Here is a 23,577-nt window from a genome sequence, read left to right as displayed (position 1 = left end):
CAGTAGGGACATAGAGCTATATAAAATGGTAATTCACATAAACGTTTTCTATGATTTTGCCAACTTAGTATACTTAGCTTTTCTTTGTCCTGAGTGGTGTGTTTTACAATGCAATGAGTAGATTTATAAGAATACAACACATAAGAATGTGACATGCTTGTTAAATCAGTACATTGTGTAATAGTTATGCTCATGATTACAGTAAACATTTCCAGGAGCTGCTTTCTGCTCTGCATTGTTTACTGGCAAAAAAAAAAGAAAACTTGCAGGGCACACTGGACACTCTGTCCATTATGTTTGGTTCCTTTGTTCATCATAATGTTTTTCTATTCTTATTATGGTCTACCACTAAGATCACATATGGTTATTCCTGTTGTTCATGAGGGTATGAATGCACAAAAGCATGTTAAAGGATATTCTTGCAAAAGTGTAAACAATTTGAGGAATGAAAGCCCAGATTGTCAGGTAATACACCTACATGTGGCGGGCCAGAAAAGTGAACCTTTGCTTTGTTGATGCAGTGCAAAGAAATTGGCTTACTTAACTGCTGCTCTTCTCAGCTTCATGTATTTCTTTTCCTTGGCTTCCTTGTCACCCTGCTCAGCTGACAGCAGCAATGAAAAATACCTGGTTCTCCTATGTATTGAGCGCATGTCACTCACTTCCATTTGTTCCATGTAATATTACTGGTGCTGAGTCTGTCGACACCCAGCACTGTACTGGGAGACTAAGCAACAGTACTGTTACAGAGAACAAATGGAAAAGGGTGAAGAGAGTGCTCAGATCTATGTTAATCCTACATGTTAAGAAGCTTCAAGTCAAAACTTACAAAGGACATTCTCTCTTTGCTCCTAATGGCTGGACAAATTAGTGTGGAAAAAAGGAAAGCGAGTATGTGAAGTTGGTCAGTGTGGTATTTAAATACACCTGTTACCCCCCAGTTCAATGTATAGCTTTCATTTTATTGGTGTATGTGCAGGGGCAGACTGACCATTTGGAAACTCTGGCACTGCCCGAGGGCCCGGGATCAGTAGGGGGCCCCATGAGATGCCCCTGGTACCTTTTTCATAGGCTTTTTTGAGTTTGGGCAAGGACACAGGGGCCCTATGATCCCCTACTGCCCAGGGGCCCCATGAGTTGTCAGTCCGCCCCTGTGTATGTGCTATCAAGACCTCTTGATGTCCCCCTTGTATGCATATTTGTTAAACTTTTTCCCTCAACATCAGCCAGGTCTTACCATTTACTCTATTGCAGGCATCACTAAATGGCGGACCAGGGTCCGGATGCGGACCTAGCCACTGTTTCATCCGGACCCGATCACACCATTTTGGAGTCGCTTCTTTCCCTCCATCGCTGTTCTTACAGCAGAGCAGACAGCCAGAGACAGAACATTTCTGGAGCAAGTGTGGAATAACAGCACAGTATTGAACAGAGCGCAGGAGCGGGAGCTGACAAAACATTTTTGGATCGGATGTGGGAAGTACAATACAGCATTGAATAGAGCGCGAGAGCTGCCGGGGTTACCTTTTTAAGCTAACCAGTGGCTGACTGGAAGCAGGGCAGTGCTAGCAGCCAATCACCTGCTGGTTAATACAAAATGTTAACCCTCGCAGCTCCCATGCTCTTTTCAATGCTATGCTTCCTGCATCCGATCCAGGAATGTTATGACAGCTCTCGCTCCCGCACTCTGTTCAATACTATGCTGTTATACCGCACTCACTCCATAAATGTTCTGTCTTCTGCTGTCCACTCTGCTGTTATAACAGCGGCGGTGAATGGGGGGAAAGAAGCGGCCCTGTTCAATGATGTGCTGTGCTTCCCACACCCATCCAGAAATGCTCCACCACCTGTTCTCTGCTCTAAGGTACGAGAGTGAAGGGGGGGCCGGGGACACTACTCTGGCTGTGTGTGCAATATAAAGGGGGGCAAAATGTGAAGAGGGGCAGTGCTATGTGCATGTGGTGGTGGTGGGGGGGTGATGTAAAGGGGGCAGTGCTGTGAAGGGGTAATGTAAATGGGGGGGACTATGTGATGCGAGGAGGGGGCATTGCTGTGGAGGGGGAGATGTAAAGGGGGGAAAGTGTTGTGGTGGGGGGATGTAAAGGACAGTACTGTGGGGTAGGGATGTAAAGTGGGGGGTGGGGTTGATGTGAGGAGAGCAGAGTATACTACTATGGTGAGGTGTGAAGGGGGCAGTGCTGTGTGTGTGTGTGGGGGGGGGGGCAGGGGGGATTGATGTGAAAAGGGCAGAGAACACTACTGTTGGGTGGGGATTTGTGATGTCAGGGGGTAGGGCAGTGCTCTTGGGAGAGATTTAGGGGGGGTAGTGCTGTGGGGAGGGAGATGTAAAGGGGGGGCAGTGTTGTGGGGGAATGTGAAGGGGGCACAGTTCTTCTGGAGGTTATGTGAAGGGGAAGAGGACAGTAGTGTGGGGAAGAGATGTGAAGAGGGCAGAGGACAGTAGTGTGGGGGAAAGATGTGAAGGGGGCAGAGGACAGTAGTGTGGGGCAGGGGTGATGATTTGAAGGGGGGTTGAGGACTGCTCAAAATAATGGGGGTGCACTGTAAAGGGGTGGGTGGGGTTGATGTGCAGGGGGCCTGAGAACACTACTGTGAAGGTGAAACTGATGTGAAGTTGGGGACTGTGATGTATAAGGGGGGGGGGGGGACTGAGGACACTGACATATAGGGATGGTTATATACAGTAGGAGAGGGCTGAAGAAAAAATGTGGTTCAGACCTCTGATGGAAGAAAATGTTACTGGTTGAACCTCCATGAGTTTTAATTCAGTACCCCTGCTCTATTGTATAATTTTTTAATTTGCTAGTAATAGTTTTGCTTACCACAACTGGTACTCTCCGGATCTGAGTGTATCTCTCATGGAAAATCAAGTATATCGCCAAGGCCAACATAGAGTAGAGGAAAGCAAAGACGGATAATGTCACAAAGAATTCAGCTGGTGCAGAAAAGTCTCCTGAGAGGTGCAAGACACGGGCTTCAGTGTCACCACATGGTGGCATCTCATATCGTTGCCTGTACAACCTAGAACAAACATATACAATGTAAAGCACAGTAGTAAAACTGTAACAGTTCTGAAAATGGTTATTCGAAAAAATGAGTATCATAGGAAGTCTCATGTTATAAATATGTATTAATAGTAAAATTTCTTGTGGTCCAACCTATTAACTTCCATCTGTCATTTAAACACTCCAGGTTTGAAAATCAGGAATTTTACCCTTAGCACACTGTCCATTCATTAGCCAATAAGGGAGTGATTTACAGTGGTTTAGCCTTTGTCATTTCACGTGACAGGACTATCCTGTTCCTGAGTGTTCTCTGTAGGGTACCATGCTATACTCCTTTCGACTAAAAGGTACAGTGCAGGTGCAGAGTGGAGCAATGACTGCAATGTTCTCTGGCAAGTGGATACCATTTTCCATTATAAATAGGGCTCTTAGTGTTTTAAAAAAATGTGCAGGGTAACTCCATTTTTGTGAAAAAAAATATAGCAAATTAAAATTAATATAGCATATACAATTGCTACACAAGCCATACTGTAATTTATAGTAATTAAAAATTATATATCCATTTCAATCTAAAAATACAATGCAATATGTCAAGTTGGAAGTGATCTGTACAAACTGGGTATAAAGAACGTCACCAGAAATTGAATTTCCTGCTTGTGTAATTGGCTCACTAATTTTCCCCAGACATCTACATTAAGATACAGGTAGAATTGTAGGCATCCTCTGCAATAGGAATTATATTTTTGGTGAAATACTCTGTAAGGTTAATTACTTCTATCTCTATAGGAATGCAGGCACTGCAATGTTCCTCATTAGACTGGAAGTGCATCAGCTGATTAGATTGAACACAGAGAGGATCAAACGTTTTCTTAAGAACATAAACAGGTAAGACTCTAAAAAGTTTACTAAAAGCCTTGCAATCTATGTTGATCACCCAGAGGGGATTGTTTTGTTTTGTTTTGTTTTCTCAACAAAAGTGGAGTTACTCTTTAAATTAGATAAAGACTAATGTGTTAAAATTCTCGAACATTCTGAAAAAGTATAACAAAAGAGGTTAAGAATTAGGGAATGTTTTGGAGTTATAGAATCTGCCATTTGTCAGATGTGTTAAAATAACATTGGAGGTATCACTTAGAAGAGTAACTACAAGAGAATTAGTATACTATTCTAATGGTGCTGGTGCAGCAGCCAAAACTGATTTCACATAGCAAAGTTATATTTTCAAATCCAAGTAATAATGATTGTGAACACCATGCTAAGGTTTTACCTGAAGGGATATGAAAAGGACACAGAGATGAGATCTGTGTCTGTCTGTGTATCTGTGACTTTACACATCACGACTGCTGCTGTTTCTCCAGTGAATGAACCACAACTTCCAAAGGCAAAGATAGCAAAGAGCTACAACAAAGAGGAAACGTGGGAAAGGAAAGAATGAACATCAGAAGCAAGAGAGCTTCATGTAAATAGACAAGAGATATGTGCACAGGAAGATGTTTAATGTTAACGTTTAATGTCTAATTTATAAAAAATATAGTATATAAAATAATCTTGTTCTATAATATGGGTGAAACAATTGTTAATTCCATATTAATACATAGCAAGCAGCAGCTTGAAGCATGCAATAATATAGGTAGACAGGGTTCAAAAGTAGCATGAAGAAGATCATCTGAATAAGGAACTGTTATACACTTACTTTTTTTTGTGAACCTTCACAGAAATGAGACTTCTTACTCTTCTTTTATAGACTTTGTATGGACTTTTTTTATGCACTTTAATGTTATTAAGGTTGCGGTAATGATATGTCACAGCTCTGCTTTGAGGTGGGAGTGATAAATGATTTGCTTTGGGGCGGATTTACTAAGGCAGGCCATAGACGATAAATGAAAAATAGGTCGGCCCCATTGCCGATGCTGCCACTAATGTCCACAAAAAACGTCTGTTTTTCGTGGGTTTTCCAGCATGACCGATAAAAATAAATGAGGAGATCCGCGAAAAATGGCTGACGGGCTGGCCCCACTAACGGCGTGATTATCGGACGATTTTTCATGCAGATGAAAAATCGGCCGATAAACGACCCATCTATGGCCTGCATAAAACTGGTGCACTCAGAATCTGGTGCAGATGTGCATGGTAGCCAATCAGCTTTTAACTTCAGCTTGTTCAAGTAAGCTTTGACAATAAAACCCGGAAGCTGATTAGTTTCGAGTTGCACCCGATTTTGCATTTTCTTGCACTTTTAGTAAATGACCCCCATTGGATTTCAAGGTAGAGGCAATGATTTTTAATCTATAGCATTTTTTTTATAGGAGTTTATTTTCTAGTTTTGATTATACTTTAATTTTTAAGTCTCCGTACAGATACCTATAAGGCCAACTTCTATATAAAATTTTTCTTTGAATCTAAACTGAGCGGGGTATTTAAAAAAAAAAAAAAAGTTGGCATAGCTATTTGTCTACATACATTCATTCTGTATGCATATATGTGCTATTTGTACACATACATTCATTCTGTATGAATGTACTGTATCTGTGAAAAGAATGTGCTCCTTCTTTTTCCCCTACAGGTCAAATGTCATTCTTTTATTTAAAAAAATAGAGTAGTTCAGAAAAATATCACATTATGGTCACTAGATAGAACTACGGGTTATAGGAAATAAATACTTAATTCCTATGTTTTGATATTCTATGACTTGATTTTGCCGCATTTGCACAGAACGAATGTACCAGCAGTTTCGATGGATGAATAGCTATGCAAACTTTTGTTTATAAATATGCCCCTATGCTTCACATGGTTACTGTCTGCCTATGACATACATTTTAAATTGCAAGCAGATATGATTTTCTCTGTTATACACACACATATTGAGGCTAAAATCATAATTCAGAGCACAAAGTAATCCTAGAGAGATATTGTTTTTAAGGCATGTACAAACTGCTTGCAAACCGTCTCTATTAGTATTCATAATAAAAGCAGGTTGTATAACATACAGTATGCCTGGATGCATTTTAGTGACTTGTGTTTGCATCAGTGGGCACAGATTATACATTTTATATACTGAAACTTTTTTTTTTCTGCACAGTCAACCAGAACAGTGTTATCTGGATGGTAGTTTTGGCCATAAGGCCTTAAAGGTGGCCTTCATTTTTTTGTTTTGACTGCATATTTCCCCCTTCTTCCTATTCCTGGATGTTCTTGCCTAACCTTCAGTTTTGTTACTGAATATTACCTCCACTGTGTCCTTCAAAGAACAAAGAAAAAAGAGATAAGAATGTTATAATAACTTCATTGAGGGACACTACTATTCCACCCAAGTGTGGAGGAACCAAAGGATGTTTCCTTCCACTTTTTCCTCTTACCTTTCATACTGCTTTGCTTCAGCTGAGACTGCATGGAGGGGTGGGATTATAGCCAATGGGAGGCTGGTCCCACTTCAGGTTTTTTTTTTTTCTTTATTTGGTGTCCAAATTCTCCTTCTGGTGGCAGCATGACCCACAGGTTAAAAATATAACCAATGATGTGTCCCTTAACCACTTTCCTACCAGGCACTTATACCCCCTTCCTGCCCAGACCAATTTTGAGCTTTCAGCACTGTCGCACTTTGAATGACAATTGCGCGGTCATGCAACACTGTACCCATATGAAATTGTTCTAATTTTTTTCACACAAATAGAGCTTTCTTTTCTTGGTATTTAATAGTGGCTGGGTGTTTTATTTTTTGCGCTATAAACAAAAAAAATAGCAAAAAAATTTGAAAAAAAGTTTTTCTTTGTTTCTATGTTCAAAACTAGAGTGGGAGCTGACAAAAGCTAGAGTGTGAGCTGAAAAATCAGGACATGATTTCTAAACTGCCATCACTCCCTCATTTTCAAGCCCACCTACACAAATCTTATATCAAAAAGTTCAGCTATCCCTGCTGCCACTAAAAATGTCCACGGCTAAGCCATAGTCCTGATAGTTTTCACAATATGACCATTTGTTTGCAACTCATGCCGCCCATTGACATTCATTGAAACTCCACTCTAGCCACCTCAAATTTGAAGGGCAATTTCTAAACTGCGACTGTGCCTTCATTTTTAATATTTCAGAGACATACTATGCATCAAAATGTAGGTCTGGGTCTTGTGATTCTCACAATATACAGCTCTTCAGTGTAGGATTTATATTTTTTAAACTACAACCGTTTGAATATGGCAACTGCCAGTGAAGTGAGCAAGTTGGAGCAGTCTGTTTTTAACCGCTCTTCTCTGCCCTTGCTGTAGAGTGAGTAGGAACCCAGGTGTGTGAGGAGGCAGCAGAGTGACAAAAGCTAGAGTGTGAGCTGAAAAATAAAAGTTGAAATGCATTTCTCACTCTATCAAGCTTGCCATGTGCACTTTTTAAATTTGATCAATTGGTTAGTGTAATGTTTACTATCTTTACTCACTCCAAACACTCCACACAGTTACTCTGCCCACTCCATAAAGTTACTCTGCCCAGTCCAACCTTTTCACAGTTACTCCAGCCACTCCAACCACACAATAGTTACTCAAGCCACTCCACCCAGTTACTCTACCCACTCCAGTTATAGACTACTGGTGGAGGCAAGAACACTTCACACAATTTCCCCAGAAATTGTAGCTTTTCTAGTTTTTTATTTTATCCACTGATCATGTGTGCCCTGATGATCATTGCCGATCACTCCTCTGACAATTTCTGGTTATTGGCAGTACTTTCCTCACGCTGTGACAGCGTAAGGAAGGTGCAGCCAGTAACCGGCAACTGTATTTACCTGGTGATCTGCTGTGTCATTGGACACAGCTGATCACGTGGTAAAAGGCCACTGTGATTGTCCGTTTACCGTTTACTGGGGGAGTGGTCTGGGAGGACGATCATGGACATCCTCCCAGAACTAGACAACCGCGCTGTAGCCGTCTTTCGGCTATAGTGCGGTAGGGAAGAGTTTAATGAACTCAGGAAAAAGGATTTTGGTGAGTACAAACTGGTGCATTCAGTATAAACTGGTACATTCTGCTTCAGAGCTTGTGCTTCTGAAAAACAACCACCATCACCACCAGATGAAAATAGAAAGCTTAAAAAAAAAAATAAATAATGCGGCCATCACATTAAAGAATTGGTAAGGTGCAACGTATTATTTGCTTTTGGGTGTAATAGTGTTTTAAACATACCAGGCAACACTGTATCAAGCAACAGTAAACATATGGCAAAAAAAATTAAATCTAAAACTGTAAACCCTCTAGGATTTTCCTTTTGCCTCTGCTTATAGGACAGTGGTGGTCACTTTTCTTAATATAAAGCTTCAAGCTCTCCTTTTAACATAGCACTTTTATGGAATTCTCTAAAGTAGGAACAATCAATTCAGATCTTGAGCTTAGTGCTGGATCACGGCTGTCACTGGTGCCAAGTGTGCAGCCAGCTGTATTTCTGACCTGAATTGAGGCACTAAGCAAAGTTAAAGACATAGACCCAACTAGTGGCTAAACCACTGAACATACTGAACAAGCTCAGGAGTGGCAAGCAGTGAACAAACAGCAGTAAAGAATATAACCTCCTAAAGGATTATCTTGAAGAGGACCTGAACTGTGGAAGCTGTGTCCAAAAACATTAAGCAGAGGGCAAAGAACTAGTCTTCATATTACTTATAGGCTTTGTGAAGCTTTTTGCCTTCCAGAAAGAAACAGTAGCAGACAGATAAACATTGAGTACCTGTACCACATTTAGGATCGTAACACAATGCCTTCCTCTAGATCAGGGGTCTACAAACTATGGCCCTTCAGATGTTGAAGTACTACAAGTCCCATAATGCCTCTGGGAACCTTGCCTGTGGCTGTCAGAGTCTTGTAAGGCCTCATGGGACTTGCAGTTCCTCAACATCTGGAGGGCCATAGTTTGGAATCTCCTACTCTAGTTGGACTGGGTATAGGATTGTGTATATGAGGATTTTCTATTTGTGTGTGTGTGTGTTTTTTATTGGTTGGACTGGGTGGACGTGTGTCTTTTTTCAACCCGACTAACTATGTAACAACATCCTCATTAAGTTGGAAGGAGGACATGAAATTTGTCAAAAAGGACTGAATAGTCTGCAAGACAACCTTGTGAAGAACAAGGAAGGCAGACGAGTAAATTAATAAAATATAACTTTGTGTAGTGCCTCAAAAAGGAGGCCATAAAGCACACGTCACCAAATTAAGGTTCCATGGGAACTTCATAGGTGGAATAGTGTGATTTACACCTTTGATAGAGGTGCAGGCCAAGAAATAAGAAGACTAACATGTTAAAACAAAATATCCAAAGCTAAGATCTGACATTTGATGGTACTCCATATGCCAATCTATGCCAGACTGGCAGAAACTGAGAATCTGAGTGAATAAGGAAACTGTAAGATTAAAATCAACAGTTTTGCACTAAAGAAGGTCTTCCAGGTGTTGCTTCAATAGCCATGCTGTATAGAGGGGGAAAAGGTGCAGCCCTACAACTCCAAGGGCACCAAGGGTACCTTGGTGTGGAATAAGAGACATCTCCAATGCTGGGAAAGAGGGTCCCACTAAGATAGCAGGCCCTTGTGCAGTGTCCTATTGAGGAACTAAGCAAATGGAATCACCTCAAACAACGATACCATGAGCCCCAGAACTCACATGTATCTGTACAGAGATGAGCTTCACTACCTCTGGGTAACCCTGACTTGAAGCCTGAGCAGTTGCAGCCTCTTTGGAGGCAAGCATACATAGAAACAAGACTTGTGGTGAAACTAGGGAGGACAGCTGACAATTTTAAGCTACTTGAAACTCTACAAGGAATCCAGTGTAATCTGGAGGCTGTGCTTTAGGGCTTAATGCTGGTCATACATGGCTCAAATTTCAGTGGATTTCTGCTGAAATTCAAGCTGTGGATGGTACCATTCAGGTCAACAAACTTCAATCTGAAAACTGAAAGAACGAAAAACTCTCAGTCGAACAGTGATTCCAGCCAATCAAATGCAGTCATTGTTTGGCTAATCTGACAGCCACAGGAGCAGCATCAGAATGCAATAGCTGGCAAGGGAGATCCACACTACTTATCATGGATGGGGGTATCTATTTATTTCTCTTGTTCAGCTCACAGGGCTGAATATGAGAAATCTTAACCTGTATGGCTAGCCTAAGCCAATGAAGCTTTGATAATCTGATCACTGAAATAAACAATAAGTCTGGGAGCCATGTTCAAATGAAAAGGTAATTCCACAAACTGAGTGCTGATCCCCTACTGTAAAAAAAATTGTTGATATAGGGCAAACATGGAGACATAGAGATATGCATCTCAGAAATCTATCAAGGTCATGAATTTTCCTTGTAACAGGTATGCCAACCAGTCAAATAGACTCAATTTTAAGCTTTTGAAGATGGACAAAGGTATTGAGAGCCTTGAGGTCCAGAATGGAATTAACTGACCTGCCTTGTTTGGGCACTGTGGAAAAGTTTTGCATAAAAACTTTAGAAGTATTGCCAAAGATGTATTGGAACTCCCATTCCCTGGTCTTCGTGCCACTTTGAAAAGAAAGATGGACTTCTAAGTGGAAAGAGGAAGATTTGACGCTAAAAACCTGTTGGGTGGGGGAGATAAGAATTCTCTCTTGTATCAATTCAATATAACCTCCCTTATTTAGATGCTGGAAATATTGTTGAGCCCAGAGTATGCACATATCAGTAATCTTCTCCCCAGCTTGTGGTTCACAATTTGTAGAAGGTTTTTTTGGGGAATTTGGAGTTCTTAACAGCCCAGGCTAGCTTCAAATAGCTTGTTAGTTTTAAAGGCGAGCTGGACCATGGATCTCTTGGAAGTCTAGTCCACAGACCAACACCTAAAGTGCATTCCTTCTTTTTATATTGGATAGTGTAGAGAAACCTTAAAACCTCTGTGCGTTTATTTTTTGCTGTATGCATACCTTTAGAGAGACACAACAGAAAGTCAGAGAACATCTGTACAAAGTGGATAAAATTCCCCTTTTGGATAGTTTGGATCGCAGCTTAGTAATTTGGGCCCTCTGTTCTGTGCCTTGACTCTAAGAACAACCTCAGCCCCTTGAGTGAAAGTCACTGTACACACTTGTAGGAACACAAGTGAGGATACCTTTAACTACTGTGAATTAGTTTCAGGAAATAGACACAATACTGTTTAGTGGTAAATTAACTCAATTTATTAGTTAGGGTTGGTGTAAATGGTGGTTTTAGCATAAATGAGCTTACAGAAGTAGGTTCAGACACAGACTGCCCAGACAATATATTCACTATGCCAAAGTAATTCAGAATAGAATTCTGTACCACTAGACTGGAATCAGCAAAGTCAGCAATAAACAGTGCATATAAGCATTAACTGCAATGTGAATACTAATACTATACCTAGTCTAGAGTGCACTACAGCTAGCATTGGGACAAAATTGTATCTTTGGTACACATAGGCATAGTCCCAGTCATGCCAGCAGGCAGCAATAACGCTACTGGATGGCTGTATAGTCAGTTCCTAAAGAGCTCAGACTCTCTAGCAGCAGATAGTAAATACCCACAGCAGCAGCTCAACAGTCCCAGCAATATTATATAGGGCACGCTTGTTAGAACACAACCTCTGTAGCTGTAGGATAAAGGTGCCAGATGGATATCAGGGATGGATGGATGAGAGCAATAACACTGAGAGGCAGCTCTTCTTAGAGTGGAAGCAAGGCTCTAATGCAGTAAACATGAAAAAGAGAGGAAGACATCTCTAAGTGCACAGACACATCCTAGTTCATACTTCCTGATCCTATAGACTAAGCTGCTGCTGGACAGCTGGATGTCTCACCTGGATCTTAGCACACCACACGATGAGTCTTTTTAACTATTTATCTTGTAAGTGCAATTTATCTATTGTTCACTAATAAATTGTCTATACTGCATTTAGAGGCGCCTTCCTTTCTTTCTCATCATTCCGTCAGACCCAGGGATTAGTCTACTCTTTGCTCTGCACTCAGGTGACTCTGGCTGTTGGCACCCCCGAACTCAGCACTTCAGATCCTGCTCAGGCCGCCGATACGCAGAAGCGATAGTGTACACTGAACAGCAAGGTGCACTCTCCGGTTCCCAAAAAGGCAAAAAGGAAGCTGTGTCCTGCACAGCCTGAGAAAAGGCAGCTCATTTCCGTCCTCCTGGCAATCTCTCTCTGGAAAATGCAGTTCAAAAGCTCTTGATTATAGTAGAATAAGAAAGAGCAGTTGCAGTCATTTCTCTCACTCTGCATTCTTAGCCAAGCACCTAGCTACGTACAGTACATCTAAGGAGGTATCACAAATATGTAAATGAGTAACCATATCAATCAAATGTTGAGAACTCTCACAGAATGACACTTCACTCCAGCCCATTCTATCACAACCTGGAAAACCCAAGTACAGAAGAGAACAGGTATGAGAACAAATCTGGAAGCATGGAAAAAAAGAGTCCACAACAGGAATAACCTCCCCCTTGTTGAAGCGAGGTACAGGAGGGTTCACTGCTAGTGACACTTCCCATTTCTTCACTAACTCTTCATAGAATGGGGAAATTAAGAGAAGTTCTTTGAAGTGGTGAAAGCTCTGTCAGGCTGTATCCACTTTCTAGCACTTATGTCATCAAATTGTTGACAATTAGGGAAACCCTTTGCAGAATGTCGATATCTGCAAAAGCCCAGCTGTTTTTCTTCACTACAGAAGAATTTGGCTTTCCAATGTCAGGTAAGCCTGTGGTAAAGCCTGGATAAGGTTACCAATAACTTCCATATGGTGAAAAATTGTAGTCTCTGATAGGAATAGAAGGGAATCTGCATGAGAACTGTGCACAGTAGCTGAAGCCTCTGAGGACATAGGTAAGACCATTTATTCTGAATTAGACTTAGAGGGGAAGGCGAAGATAGCAGTCTCTTTTGAAAGCATCTATGGTCAGATTGTCCCATTTCTTCCTGTCCCTGTGACAATAATCACCAGGACCAGTAGAGGGAATCTCCCTAATGGCCAAAAAATAAAAAAAACTGATTCTCACCAAAAAATCCTTTTCTCTGAGCCATTTTAGAGACATAGCTTGATGATAATAAATAGAAAATTATGGTCACAGCATACACTCTCATTTTATAACATCAGTATTGTAATAGTAATACAAACATTAGTTATATTTGACAATCCAATATAAGTTTACTTGAATAATCTCCTTTCATGTTGTGAATTCTGCCTGTCTGCTGTCCATCTCTTTCCACAACTTCCTGTATTCCCTACATGTTTTGCAGCTTCTCCTCTGCTTATTCCTTTGGTTTACTTTTGATTTTGTAAGTACTACATGTCTCATTGTATCTTGCTGCCTGTAAGTAGTATTTGCTGTTCTGATTCTGTCTCCTGAAACTCCTCCTCTGAGCACCTCTGTAGTTGAGAAGACAGACTCTGTGAAACATGTGACACACCAGTGCCTACTCTCAGGGCATGGTAAATACATGTCAAAGAATTCAAGGAAGTAAATGTGTACAACAAAAGTTTACAAACTTCAGGATCATTCAGGTTATTAGTAGTAAGCTAGAAAAAATTGAAATAAAATGAGGAAATTAGTGTATAATTTTACATTTTGACCATAGATATGCTTTAGGAAACCTAGGATTATACTTTTGCTCACAGGAGAAATTGACAGTAGGCATATAGAAAACTAAATGCCAGTCCCTTTGAGGCTGTAACCCTCCCACTTCACACCTGCTCAGTTGTAGCAAGCAGTCTAAAAAAAAAATAGAACAACACTATATGAGGGTAGGGAGTTACGCCCTTGAACGTACGCCGATAAAAGGAGTACAAAAGTTCTAAAAAAAGTTCATAGTGTGAAGCGGTATTTGACACAAGAAAGATAGTATGCTATACTCAATATGGTGAAAACCAGTGGCCACTTTGAGAAAAAAGTCCTCAGACTGAACAGAAACAAAAAACCTTGTACTCAAGTAATATCAAATATTATTATTATTATTATACAGTATTTATAAAGCGCCAACAGTTCGCTCAGCGCTGTACATTACAAAGGGAGACAGAACATGCGACAGTACAATAACAATACAATGTGATACATGAGGGGTTCGAGGGCCCTGCTCCTTGGAGCTTACAATCTAGGAGGGAGGGGATAGTGGTACAGGAGGAGATAGCTGTGGGGGATGGAGTGGTAGGAGAAGTGGAGGAGGTTGGCAATTAGCAGGGGGTGGGGTAGGCTTCCCTGAAGAGGTGGGTTTTCAGGGTGCGCCTAAAGGAGAGAAGAGTAGGTGATAGTCTGATGGATTGGGGTAGGGAGTTCCAGAGGATGGGTGACGCCCTGGAGAAATCCTGCAGGCGTGCATGGGAGGAGGAGACCAGAGAACTAGAGAGAAGGAGGTCTTAGGATTTTGAATTTGATCCAATGTGCAATCAGAAGCCAGTGGAGGGATTGGCAGAGGGGGGTGGCAGAAATGGAGTGGTTGGTAAGGTGAATGAGTCTGGCTGCCGTATTCAGGATCGACTGAAGCGGGGATAGCCTGTGGTGAGGCAGGCTAGTGAGGAGGGAGTTGCAGTAGTCCAGTCATGATATGATGAGGGAGTGGATGAGCTGTTTAGTGGTTTCTGGGGTTAGGAACGTGCGGATTTTGGCGATGTTGCGGAGGTGGAGTCTGCATGAGTTTGTTAGTGATTGGACTTAGGGCTGGAAGGATAGGTTGGGGTCCAGAATGACACCAAGTACTCTGGCCTGCGGGGCGGGCCTGATAGTGGCATTGTTGGACGTGGAGAAGTCAATGAGGGGTGGTGTGCGGGCTGGGGGGAAGACTAGGAGCTTGGTTTTGGAGAGGTTCAGTTTAAGGAAGTGTTGCGACATTCAGTCTAATATGTCGTTTAGTAGGTTTGTGATTCGGGCGGAGACTGAGGGGGTGAGGCGAGGGGTTGAGAGATATATTTGTGTGTCGTCGGCATAGAGGTGGTAGCTGAAGCCGTGAGAGTGTATGAGCTGGCCAAGGGAGGAGGTGTAGATGGAGAAGGGGCCCAAGGACAGAGCCTTGAGGGACCCCAACAGAGAGGGGGAGTGAGGGGGAGGTGGTAGCGTTATAGGTAATGCTGAAGGAGCATTGTGATAGGTAGGACAAGAGCCAGGAGAGAGCAGAATCTCTGAGGTCGAGGGAGTGTAGTTTTTTGAGGAGGAGGGGGTGGTCGACTGTGTCGAAGGCCGCAGAGAGGTCGAGGAGTAGGAGCACTGAACAGTGGCCATTAACTTTGGCGGTTAGAAGGTCGTTGGAGAGTTTGAGTAAGGCAGTTTCGGTGGAGTGTGGGGGACGGAAGCCGGACTGTAGGGGATCGAGGAGGTTGTTGTCGCTGATGTGAGAGTGTAGGCGATTGTACACTAAGCGCTCGAGGAGTTTGGATGTGAATGGGAGCAGGGAGATGGGTCTGCGGTTGTTGGGGTCATTCGGGTCCAGGGAGGGCTTTTTAAGTATGGGAGTGATGTGCGCGTGCTTCAGAGGGGAGGGGAATGCGCTGGAAGAGAGGAAGAGATTAAAGATGTGGGTGAGGGAGCGTAGGATGGAGGGGGAGGGAGGTCATAGGAGTTGTGAGGGGTTAGGGCCGAGGGGGCAGGTGGTGAGGCAGGCATCAGAGAAGACCTTGGTGACCTCCTCGATGGTAGTAAGGTCGAAGGTGTGGAGTGTTGAGGGGGCTTCAGTGTGAGGAATGTTAGGTGGGGTGGAGGTCAGAGCAGTGGTGAGTCCAAGGGAGAGGGGTGATGAGGGGGTAGCTGTGTGAGAGGGGACGGGTTTGGAGGGAGTTTGAGCAGCGGCGATGTCCCTGCGATTTGTGTCAATCTTGTTTTTGAAGTGATTGGCAATCTCAAGGGCGGTGAGTGAGGTACTTGGGTGGAGGTGGGGGCTGAGAGAGCAGAGAGTTAAAGGTGGAGAAGAGTCGGTGAGGATTAGAGGAGAGGGTCTTGATGAGGGTCAGGAAGTAGGCTTGTTTGGCAGTGTGGAGGGAGGAGGTGTAGGTGTGGAAGGCAGATTTATAACGGGTGAAGGCTTGTTGGGATCTGGTATTGCATCATAGTTGCTCCTTACAGGACTATGGCTCCTTACAGGACTATGCTGATAACTCATAAATCCTTCTAGCTGAAGTGAGGGCCACAGGAAAAGCTATCTTAATGGATAGGAGGAAATGTCCTGAATAGGTTCAAATGGGGGTCTCGGTTTTATTAACAATGATACATTTTTTTCTTACCAGTCAGAAAGAGGTCCAATAAAGTAACAAGAGCCCAATTGTTCATAATTCCAGTATGTTGAATGGAAGTTTCAGTTCCTCCTGAGACCAAGAACCCTGAACAGACAGATGATCCAAAAGACCAGCATCCATTGTAAACATGTATTTTTAAGAGAAGAAAACAACCTTTACTCTGGCACTTTGGTTTGAGGATGCAACCAGATAGTCTTGTCCAGGGAAATATTGGATTTGTCCCACGCCATGAGAATGTTACATCACAAATTGCAAGAGTGAAATTTAGCAAAGAGACTGCATGGATCGCATGCAGATCCACAAGGAAGACAGATGTTGGGATTGAAATTGGCAGACCTGATTCTGCAGTTTTGTCAAATTCTCTCTGGGCAGAAAGACCTTGGCCTGAAAGGTATCCAGAGGAAAGCCCAAGTACTCTAAGTGATGTGATGAAATCAGAGATGCCTTTTAAAAGTTCAGCATCCATCAAAAACACATTGGAGTCCAAGGTCACAGAGGTCTGCTCTCTTAGCAGCAGATTGTCTGGGTATTTGATGACTGGGATACCTTAGAAGAAAAAGACCCAGAGCTGGGGGAAGGACTTTTGGGAATACACTCAGGGCAGAAGCAAGTCAAAGGACAGGGCCACAAACTGATAGCGGTTGGCACTACAACAAAGAAATTAATGATGACCTAGAAAGTTAGACATGAGTAAATACTCATTCTTTATTTTAATAAGAAGTCCCAGAGATGAATGGAAGAAATAACTTACCACATAGATTCCTTTCAAACACTTTGAGGATGAAGGCATTAGGAGACTTTGAATCCAAGACAGGGTGAATGCCTCCTTTGGGTTTCAGGACTGTAAACGGGTTTAAATAAGAAGTGGGGCAAATGGAAATGATAATACCTTGATTCAAAACCCCCAAATGGCTAAAGGAAGGTCCTGTCAATTTTGGTTTGGAAGATGCAAAGCAAAAAACTGAGGTGGAGGACAGAAGCAAGACTCTATTTTGTAACTTTTGGAAACTCCCTCTGCACATGTGTCAGTTATGTGAGCTTCCCAAATCTTCAATAAAGCCTTAAGACAGCCCTCACCTCTGATGGGGCTAGTGAGGCAGATCTTCTTATCCCCAGGTTTCTATCTGTTGGTTTGCCAAGAATGTTTAAACCTCCCTGAGCACAAGGGGTGGAAGAATACTTGTAGGTCCAATAACTGAGATTTGATGCAGGATCAAAAAGTGTTAACCTGTTTTGTTGTGCAGCTGGGATTACTGAGTACTCTTACACCCGTTGCCTTTTTAATAATTTCATACAGTAAAGAGTCCAACATACAGTCTCAAATGAAGGATAGTCATAACAAGGTCTTCCTACATTGTTGGTTCATTGACTGTTGCTGCTGCAGCAAGCTTCATGCCATATGGGAATATTACTGCTCCATAGAGTAGAATTAATGGACATACCACAAGTGTATTAGCTTCTGATACTGGAGGAGAGCACTGTGTAACATGATACATTCTGATTATGCTTATATCCTGTGGATTAATCCTAATAATATTGTTTTCTTTTAACTTGTTGATTTAATTTTGCTTAATCAGTATATGTACAGTATACACAGTATGCAATTACTTTTTAGGGTCAGGCAATGTGGCATTTTTATATTTCTTTCCAATCCAGGATGCTCATCTCCATGCTGAAGCATCAATCCAATGCTACAGATGTCTCATGTTGGCTCTAAGCCTGAGAACTGAGTGATCACATGACTACTGATTGTTCAGGTCCCAGTCAGCTCAGAACAGAGATCAGTGACTGTCAGTCACTGCTCTTCACTCTGCCCCTCCAGTGCTGAGAGCCGAAGCCAGCTGTCAGTCAGGCAGCTGGGTGGATCCTGACAATAGGGTCAGGATCCTCCTAGAGCCTGGAGTGGCTCTGTGACATCAGCTTATAGCTGGGAATAGCCTGCCATCAGCTGACTCTGGATCACAAGAGAGCAAAAGTAAGTGCACTCCTGTGACCCAAAAAAGACGTATGGCCAAAAAAAGCTGTGGCCACACTTCTCTGTTAAATTCCCTTGAAATATTTTGTATCTCTAGAAGACTGTTGGTGCAAAATCTTAATATCCTGCACACCTGTAGTAGCCATTATAAGGTTGCCAGACTTCATGTTAGGTAGTTTTTTTTTCATACCGAGAATACAGCAAGAAGTGTGCTGAAACTTGCCAAGGCTTGCCAACAGACAAAAGTCCTGAACAGACAGGAATAGAGTAAGTGATTATGGTAGGGAGATCTTGCCCTTTAAGAAGTGAACTTCTGATTTATATAACTATACCACTTTTCGGTGGACAGGCCAACTAAGAATCACTGTTGAAAATCAGCAATAATTATCAACTTTTAGTGTCATCGTTGTGTGTTAACCTTCCCCCTTCCTGGCACAGTTATTTGACAAGGTAATTGGCAAGTATCCCATGCAGTGAAGTTGTTAACTATAGCCCAGTACTTGCAGCTGCTGCATTCTCTGGAAATTGCTCTGCTCTCAAGGAGGGAGCTGCCTGCTGCTGTGAAGGGGGGTTGAAGAAGATTTGATTAGTAATCACTCTGAGTAGTAAACAATCAATTCATGGGGATGATTAACCCTTTCACTGCCAACACTGCAGCCAGTTGGACAGCGAAAGGATGATCACATTATGGCCACGGATTTGCTTTCTTTTAATTGTACCCATGGTGTGTTTTATGTAAACTTGATCCTGCTGGATCACGTCTACATGTGAATGGGTAGATCTATGGAGGGCACTCTGTCCAAAGATCTGTTTGAACTAGTGACACAGGAAGCATCAGGGGTCTCATAAAACCATGATGTCTCTATAAAGTAAAACATAATATAATGAATAAAATAATTAAAAAACATTTCCTCCTCCCTCACACACATGTATATACAGTAGATGTTCATTAGAAATTAGATCCCCCCTATGCACATCATAGGGAGAACTTAAGGGTCATTTTAGTTTAACACTAAATGATCAGATAATATGGTTTTTATAGTGTTGCCTATTTGCAAATTTGGGTATTTGTCATTTTGCAGTTCTGAGTCTACAGTATTACATGACACTTTATGATGAAAAACAATCCACACACATACACACTTGTGAGATCACCATTCCATTGCAAACACAGAGCCCACCCATTCATAGTATGTAACCCACACAAGTAATAATTCATTCACCAATACCATATACTCCAGCTATGTGCTCCATATCTTGATAAATTTTGCAGGACATGGGCAGCATGAGTGAGTTTGAACTTGGGCAGGGCCTAATCAGCCAAGGTAATAATTGGTTGTGACTGGTAGCAGAGGGAGCAAATAGCTCCAGCTGCTGTGTGAGCCAATGAGGAAAGAAAGACCCGGGAGAGCCACTGCTCTCATGTATACTGCTGTGTCAAGATGGGGCTCAAGGGAGGGAGGAGGGTTTGGAGGGGAGAACTGCACCTAGAGGGTTTTTTTACCCTAATGCATAGAATGCATTAAGGTAAAAAACCTTCTGCCTTTAGAACCACTTAAAAGTCATATTAATATAGAGAGGCGTACAGCATAAAAACAAGCATATCTTTGCACCCGGGTGTAACAGCTGTTTGTGTTCAACCACCTGTATAAATCAATGACAGGCTGCGACTGTACGCTGGTAGCCACATATCTGCCTTTGTTCTCAGACAGAGTAGGATTGGTTTTATAAAAATCTGATGCAGCTGTGCATGGTAGCCAATCAGCTTCTAACTTCAGCTTGTTCAAATAAGCTTTGACAAAAAAAAAACTAACTGATAGGCTTCTATGCAGAGCTGCACTTGATTTTGCACTCTCCAATTTTAGAAAATCAACCCTTATGTGACCAGCGGTGCGCTCCTTCATCCCTGTATGCAATTAAATGCTTGATGTGTGGTTACTAGCATAATGTACCATCAAATCTTGGGTGATAACCTTCTTCCCTCAGCCAGAGCATTGAAAATGGGTCATGGATGGGTGTTCCAGCATGCCAATGACCCAAAACACACGACCAAGGCAACAAAGGAATGGCTCAAGAAAAAGCACATTAAGGTCCTGGAGTGGCCTAGCCAGTCTCCAGACCTTGATCCGATTGAAAATCTGTGGAGGGAGCTGAAAGTTCGAGTTGCAAGCATAAGCCATCAAACCTTAAAGACATGGAGAGGATCTACCAAGAGGAGTAGGCCAAAATCCCTCCTGAGATGTGTGCAAACCTGGTGGCCAACTACAGGAAACATCTGACCTCTGATTGCCAACAAGGGATTTGCCACCAAGTACTAAGTCAAGTTTTGTGAAGGGGATCAAATACTTATTTCCCTCATGAACATGCAAATCAGTGCATAATCTGTTAGACATGCATTTCTTTTGAATTGTTGTTGCTATTCTGTCTCTCAGTGTTACAATACACCTACCATTCAATTTTTAGACTGATCATTTCTTTGTGAGTGGGCAAACATTCAAAATCAGCAGGGGATCAAATACTTATTTCCTTCACTGTATGTATAGTCCACGTAAACATACTAGTGCATCCAATGCTACTCTCTCCACAGGTTAAGAATGCTGCTGTCTAAGGATGGCTATGCTGCTCCTACAAAGATACAGTTGAGGAGTGAATGTAGCCATCCTAATATGGAGGTGTGTTAATAGCTGGATCACTAGGTGAAAGCAAAGGAAAAAAGAACGTTTTAAAATGCAAACAAATGCAGCAACCACATCTATAAACTGGCAAGCTGCAATATATTAAATTTTTTTTTTGAGTTTAATTATACTTCACACTGCGGGGGGGGGGGGGTTGGATGAGTCAAATGCAAAGTGCTCTCTAGATAGTGAAGTGTTCTCTAGAAGTGTTCTCAACCTGTGGGTCGTGACCCTTTCACAGGGGTCACCTAAGACCATCGGAAAACACATATTTACGATGGTCTTAGGAACCGAGACACTGCTTCTCTATCCGTCTCCAGGCGGGTCCACCCACATGCAGATAAGCCCACATATGAGTACCCGGTGTGATGACATCATCGCACCAACCCCATCACATACACCCTGTACAAATACAGGTGTATGTGACAGGGTTGGCGCCATAATGTACTTATGTGGACCAGTCACATATGTATAAAGAGCAGCTACTGTGTAGAAAGCAGCTGCTGTGTTGAAAGCAGCTACTCAGTAGCAGTATTGGAGGTAAAACGACACTTCATGAATTATAATTACAGGGTAAATGTAAAATCATGTACTGTAAAATCTTCAACTACTGCGTAAAATGTAGTTTACTGTTGTTATATTAAGACTGTTACTCATGCTACACCATGCTTCAAGACAAAATTTTATTTATTTGTAATTAGAAATAAATATTTCACAATATATAATTACATATTGTTTTTGTGATTAATCACTATGCTTTAATTATGTTCAATTTGTAACAATGAAAATACATCCTGCATATCAGATATTAACATTACGATTCATAATAGTAGCAAAATTACAGTTATGAAGTAGCAACGAAAATAATTTTAGGGTTGGGGGTCACCACAACATGAGGAACTGTAGTAAAGGGTCGCGGCATTAGGAAGGTTGAGAACCACTGCTCTAGAGGATAACTTACAAATCTTTATACCTGAAGAGACACTGTCCCCATCTTTAACAGTGAAGGGGCATTAAGAGTAATAAAATTTCAAGAAGGAGCACCAAAGCTGGATACACACAGTCCAAATATCGGCTGGTTCTGCAGAAACCGTTCAAAATTCAGGCCATATGTACAGCTGTCCTTCCAATGGAAGCCACTCTAAGGAACAGCTTTTTTTGGAAAACCAGCATCTGATCAGTGTTCACAGTGAGCAATGATCAGTGTGTTCTGGCCTAAGGGGGTCAGAACACAAAGGAGCACAGCAGGAGAGATCGCTGTACTAACATCACTTAGTTAGTATGGTGATCTTTCCATTTTTTGTGTTATTTTTTTCATTCAGCCCGCTGTGTTGAATGAAAAAAACAAACTGAATGTGTATACCAGGCATCACTCTTGCTCTTTTCTTTTCATTATTCATATACACCTTGCTGATATAATTGCCCTGCTTTTTAGGGCCACCGTTGACACTTCAAAGTGTGTCGGAGATTCCTTCTGACAGTTTTTCCTCAGGTGTTCCTCCCCTACTACTTCCATGCTGATCTCAGATTACAGTGCATGGCACACTGTATGCAGCAGCAATCTCATTAGCTGGTATCATTCATTACTCAATAAAGTTGCTACCTACATAACTCACTGCTGCAGCATACAGTGTCCAGCATGCTTCCGAATTTGCTGCTGATATTGCCGTGCATGAGCTCAGTTCATAGAACTTAGGTTATGTCTGGGAGCTCAACAGCACTTTCTATGCTGCAGGGGTAAGTGAACCTGATAGCCATAAATGAATGATAATAGCTGTTGGGTTTACTCATCACTGCTGTATAGAGTGTGCCAGGGCTTTGTAATCAGAGACTGTGCAAGGGAGCAGTGGTCAGGGCAGGGGGGCATAGCAGGCGTGGGAAGACTGTCAGACATGCCTCCAACACACCCACAAGTGTCGAGGCAGCCCTAAACAGCAAGCTAATTTTAACAGCAAGGGGACATGAATTGTGTCAAGTACACAACCCTAAGTGCTCCTTTTGTATATTTATTACCACTAATGTCCCTTGAATGTAAAAGATGGTAAGAGTGTCTCTTTAAAATCCAATTGAACTCTTAGTTTAAATTGGTTAAATATAATACTGGAGCATAAAAACAAAAGGTTTTCTTTAAAAAGCAACCACAGCCTGAGTAAAAAAAGCCTGTACCCTACTAACATGCTGTAGAGAAGGACTCTTGTTCTCTGTTCTCTTTGCAAGGTCCAAAACACCCCCTGCTAAGTCAGGCCTATAGATTTGCAATAAACAAATTTTCATGAGAAGGTTCGGGTGCCGCTCCAGGTCTTTAATCCTACAGTCTCTGGTGATTCACATTATGAGGGTGCTGACAAGGAGAGAGCCTGTCCTGACTCTAAATATACTCTAATGCAAAAGGAAGTCCAAATGTCACGCACTGAACAAAAGCCCAGGTAAGACAAGTGAAAGCAGCTTCAGCCCGACTCTACCTGGGCCATGCCTCTAACTCATTTTGCCCTGCCCACAGGGTTTAGTCATGGAGTCAAATTTTCATGTTGCCTGCAGACTGAAGTGCTCTATCTTTGACTCAGTAGAGGGGCACAATGGACTTTTTCAGAGAGGCTGCTACTTCTACACAAAGAGTAAGGGTCCATCTCTGCAGAATGATGGCAGGGGAAAGGCTTTGTACAT

At 42.2% G+C, this 23,577-nt stretch overlaps 1 protein-coding gene across 1 annotated transcript in view; it reads right to left on the bottom strand.

The window, feature by feature from the left end:
* SYPL2 (synaptophysin like 2) overlaps positions 1–23,577 on the bottom strand; it is a 37,105-nt gene that overhangs the window by 4,438 nt on the left and 9,090 nt on the right. The window contains exons 3-4 of the mRNA XM_089681183.1: positions 4,294–4,424; positions 2,844–3,042 (exon numbers count right to left, since the gene is read on the bottom strand). Coding sequence (XP_089537309.1) covers positions 2,844–3,042; positions 4,294–4,424 — 330 coding nt within the window. The remainder of the gene's footprint in view (positions 1–2,843; positions 3,043–4,293; positions 4,425–23,577) is intronic.

Source organism: Staurois parvus, unplaced genomic scaffold, assembly GCF_062004578.1.
Source record: "Staurois parvus isolate SC_StPar_1 unplaced genomic scaffold, SC_StPar_1.0 ptg000261l, whole genome shotgun sequence".
NCBI classification, from domain to species: domain Eukaryota; kingdom Metazoa; phylum Chordata; class Amphibia; order Anura; family Ranidae; genus Staurois; species Staurois parvus.
The sequence above is the reverse complement of the archived record's forward strand: the minus strand, read 5'-3'. Positions and strand labels throughout refer to the sequence as shown.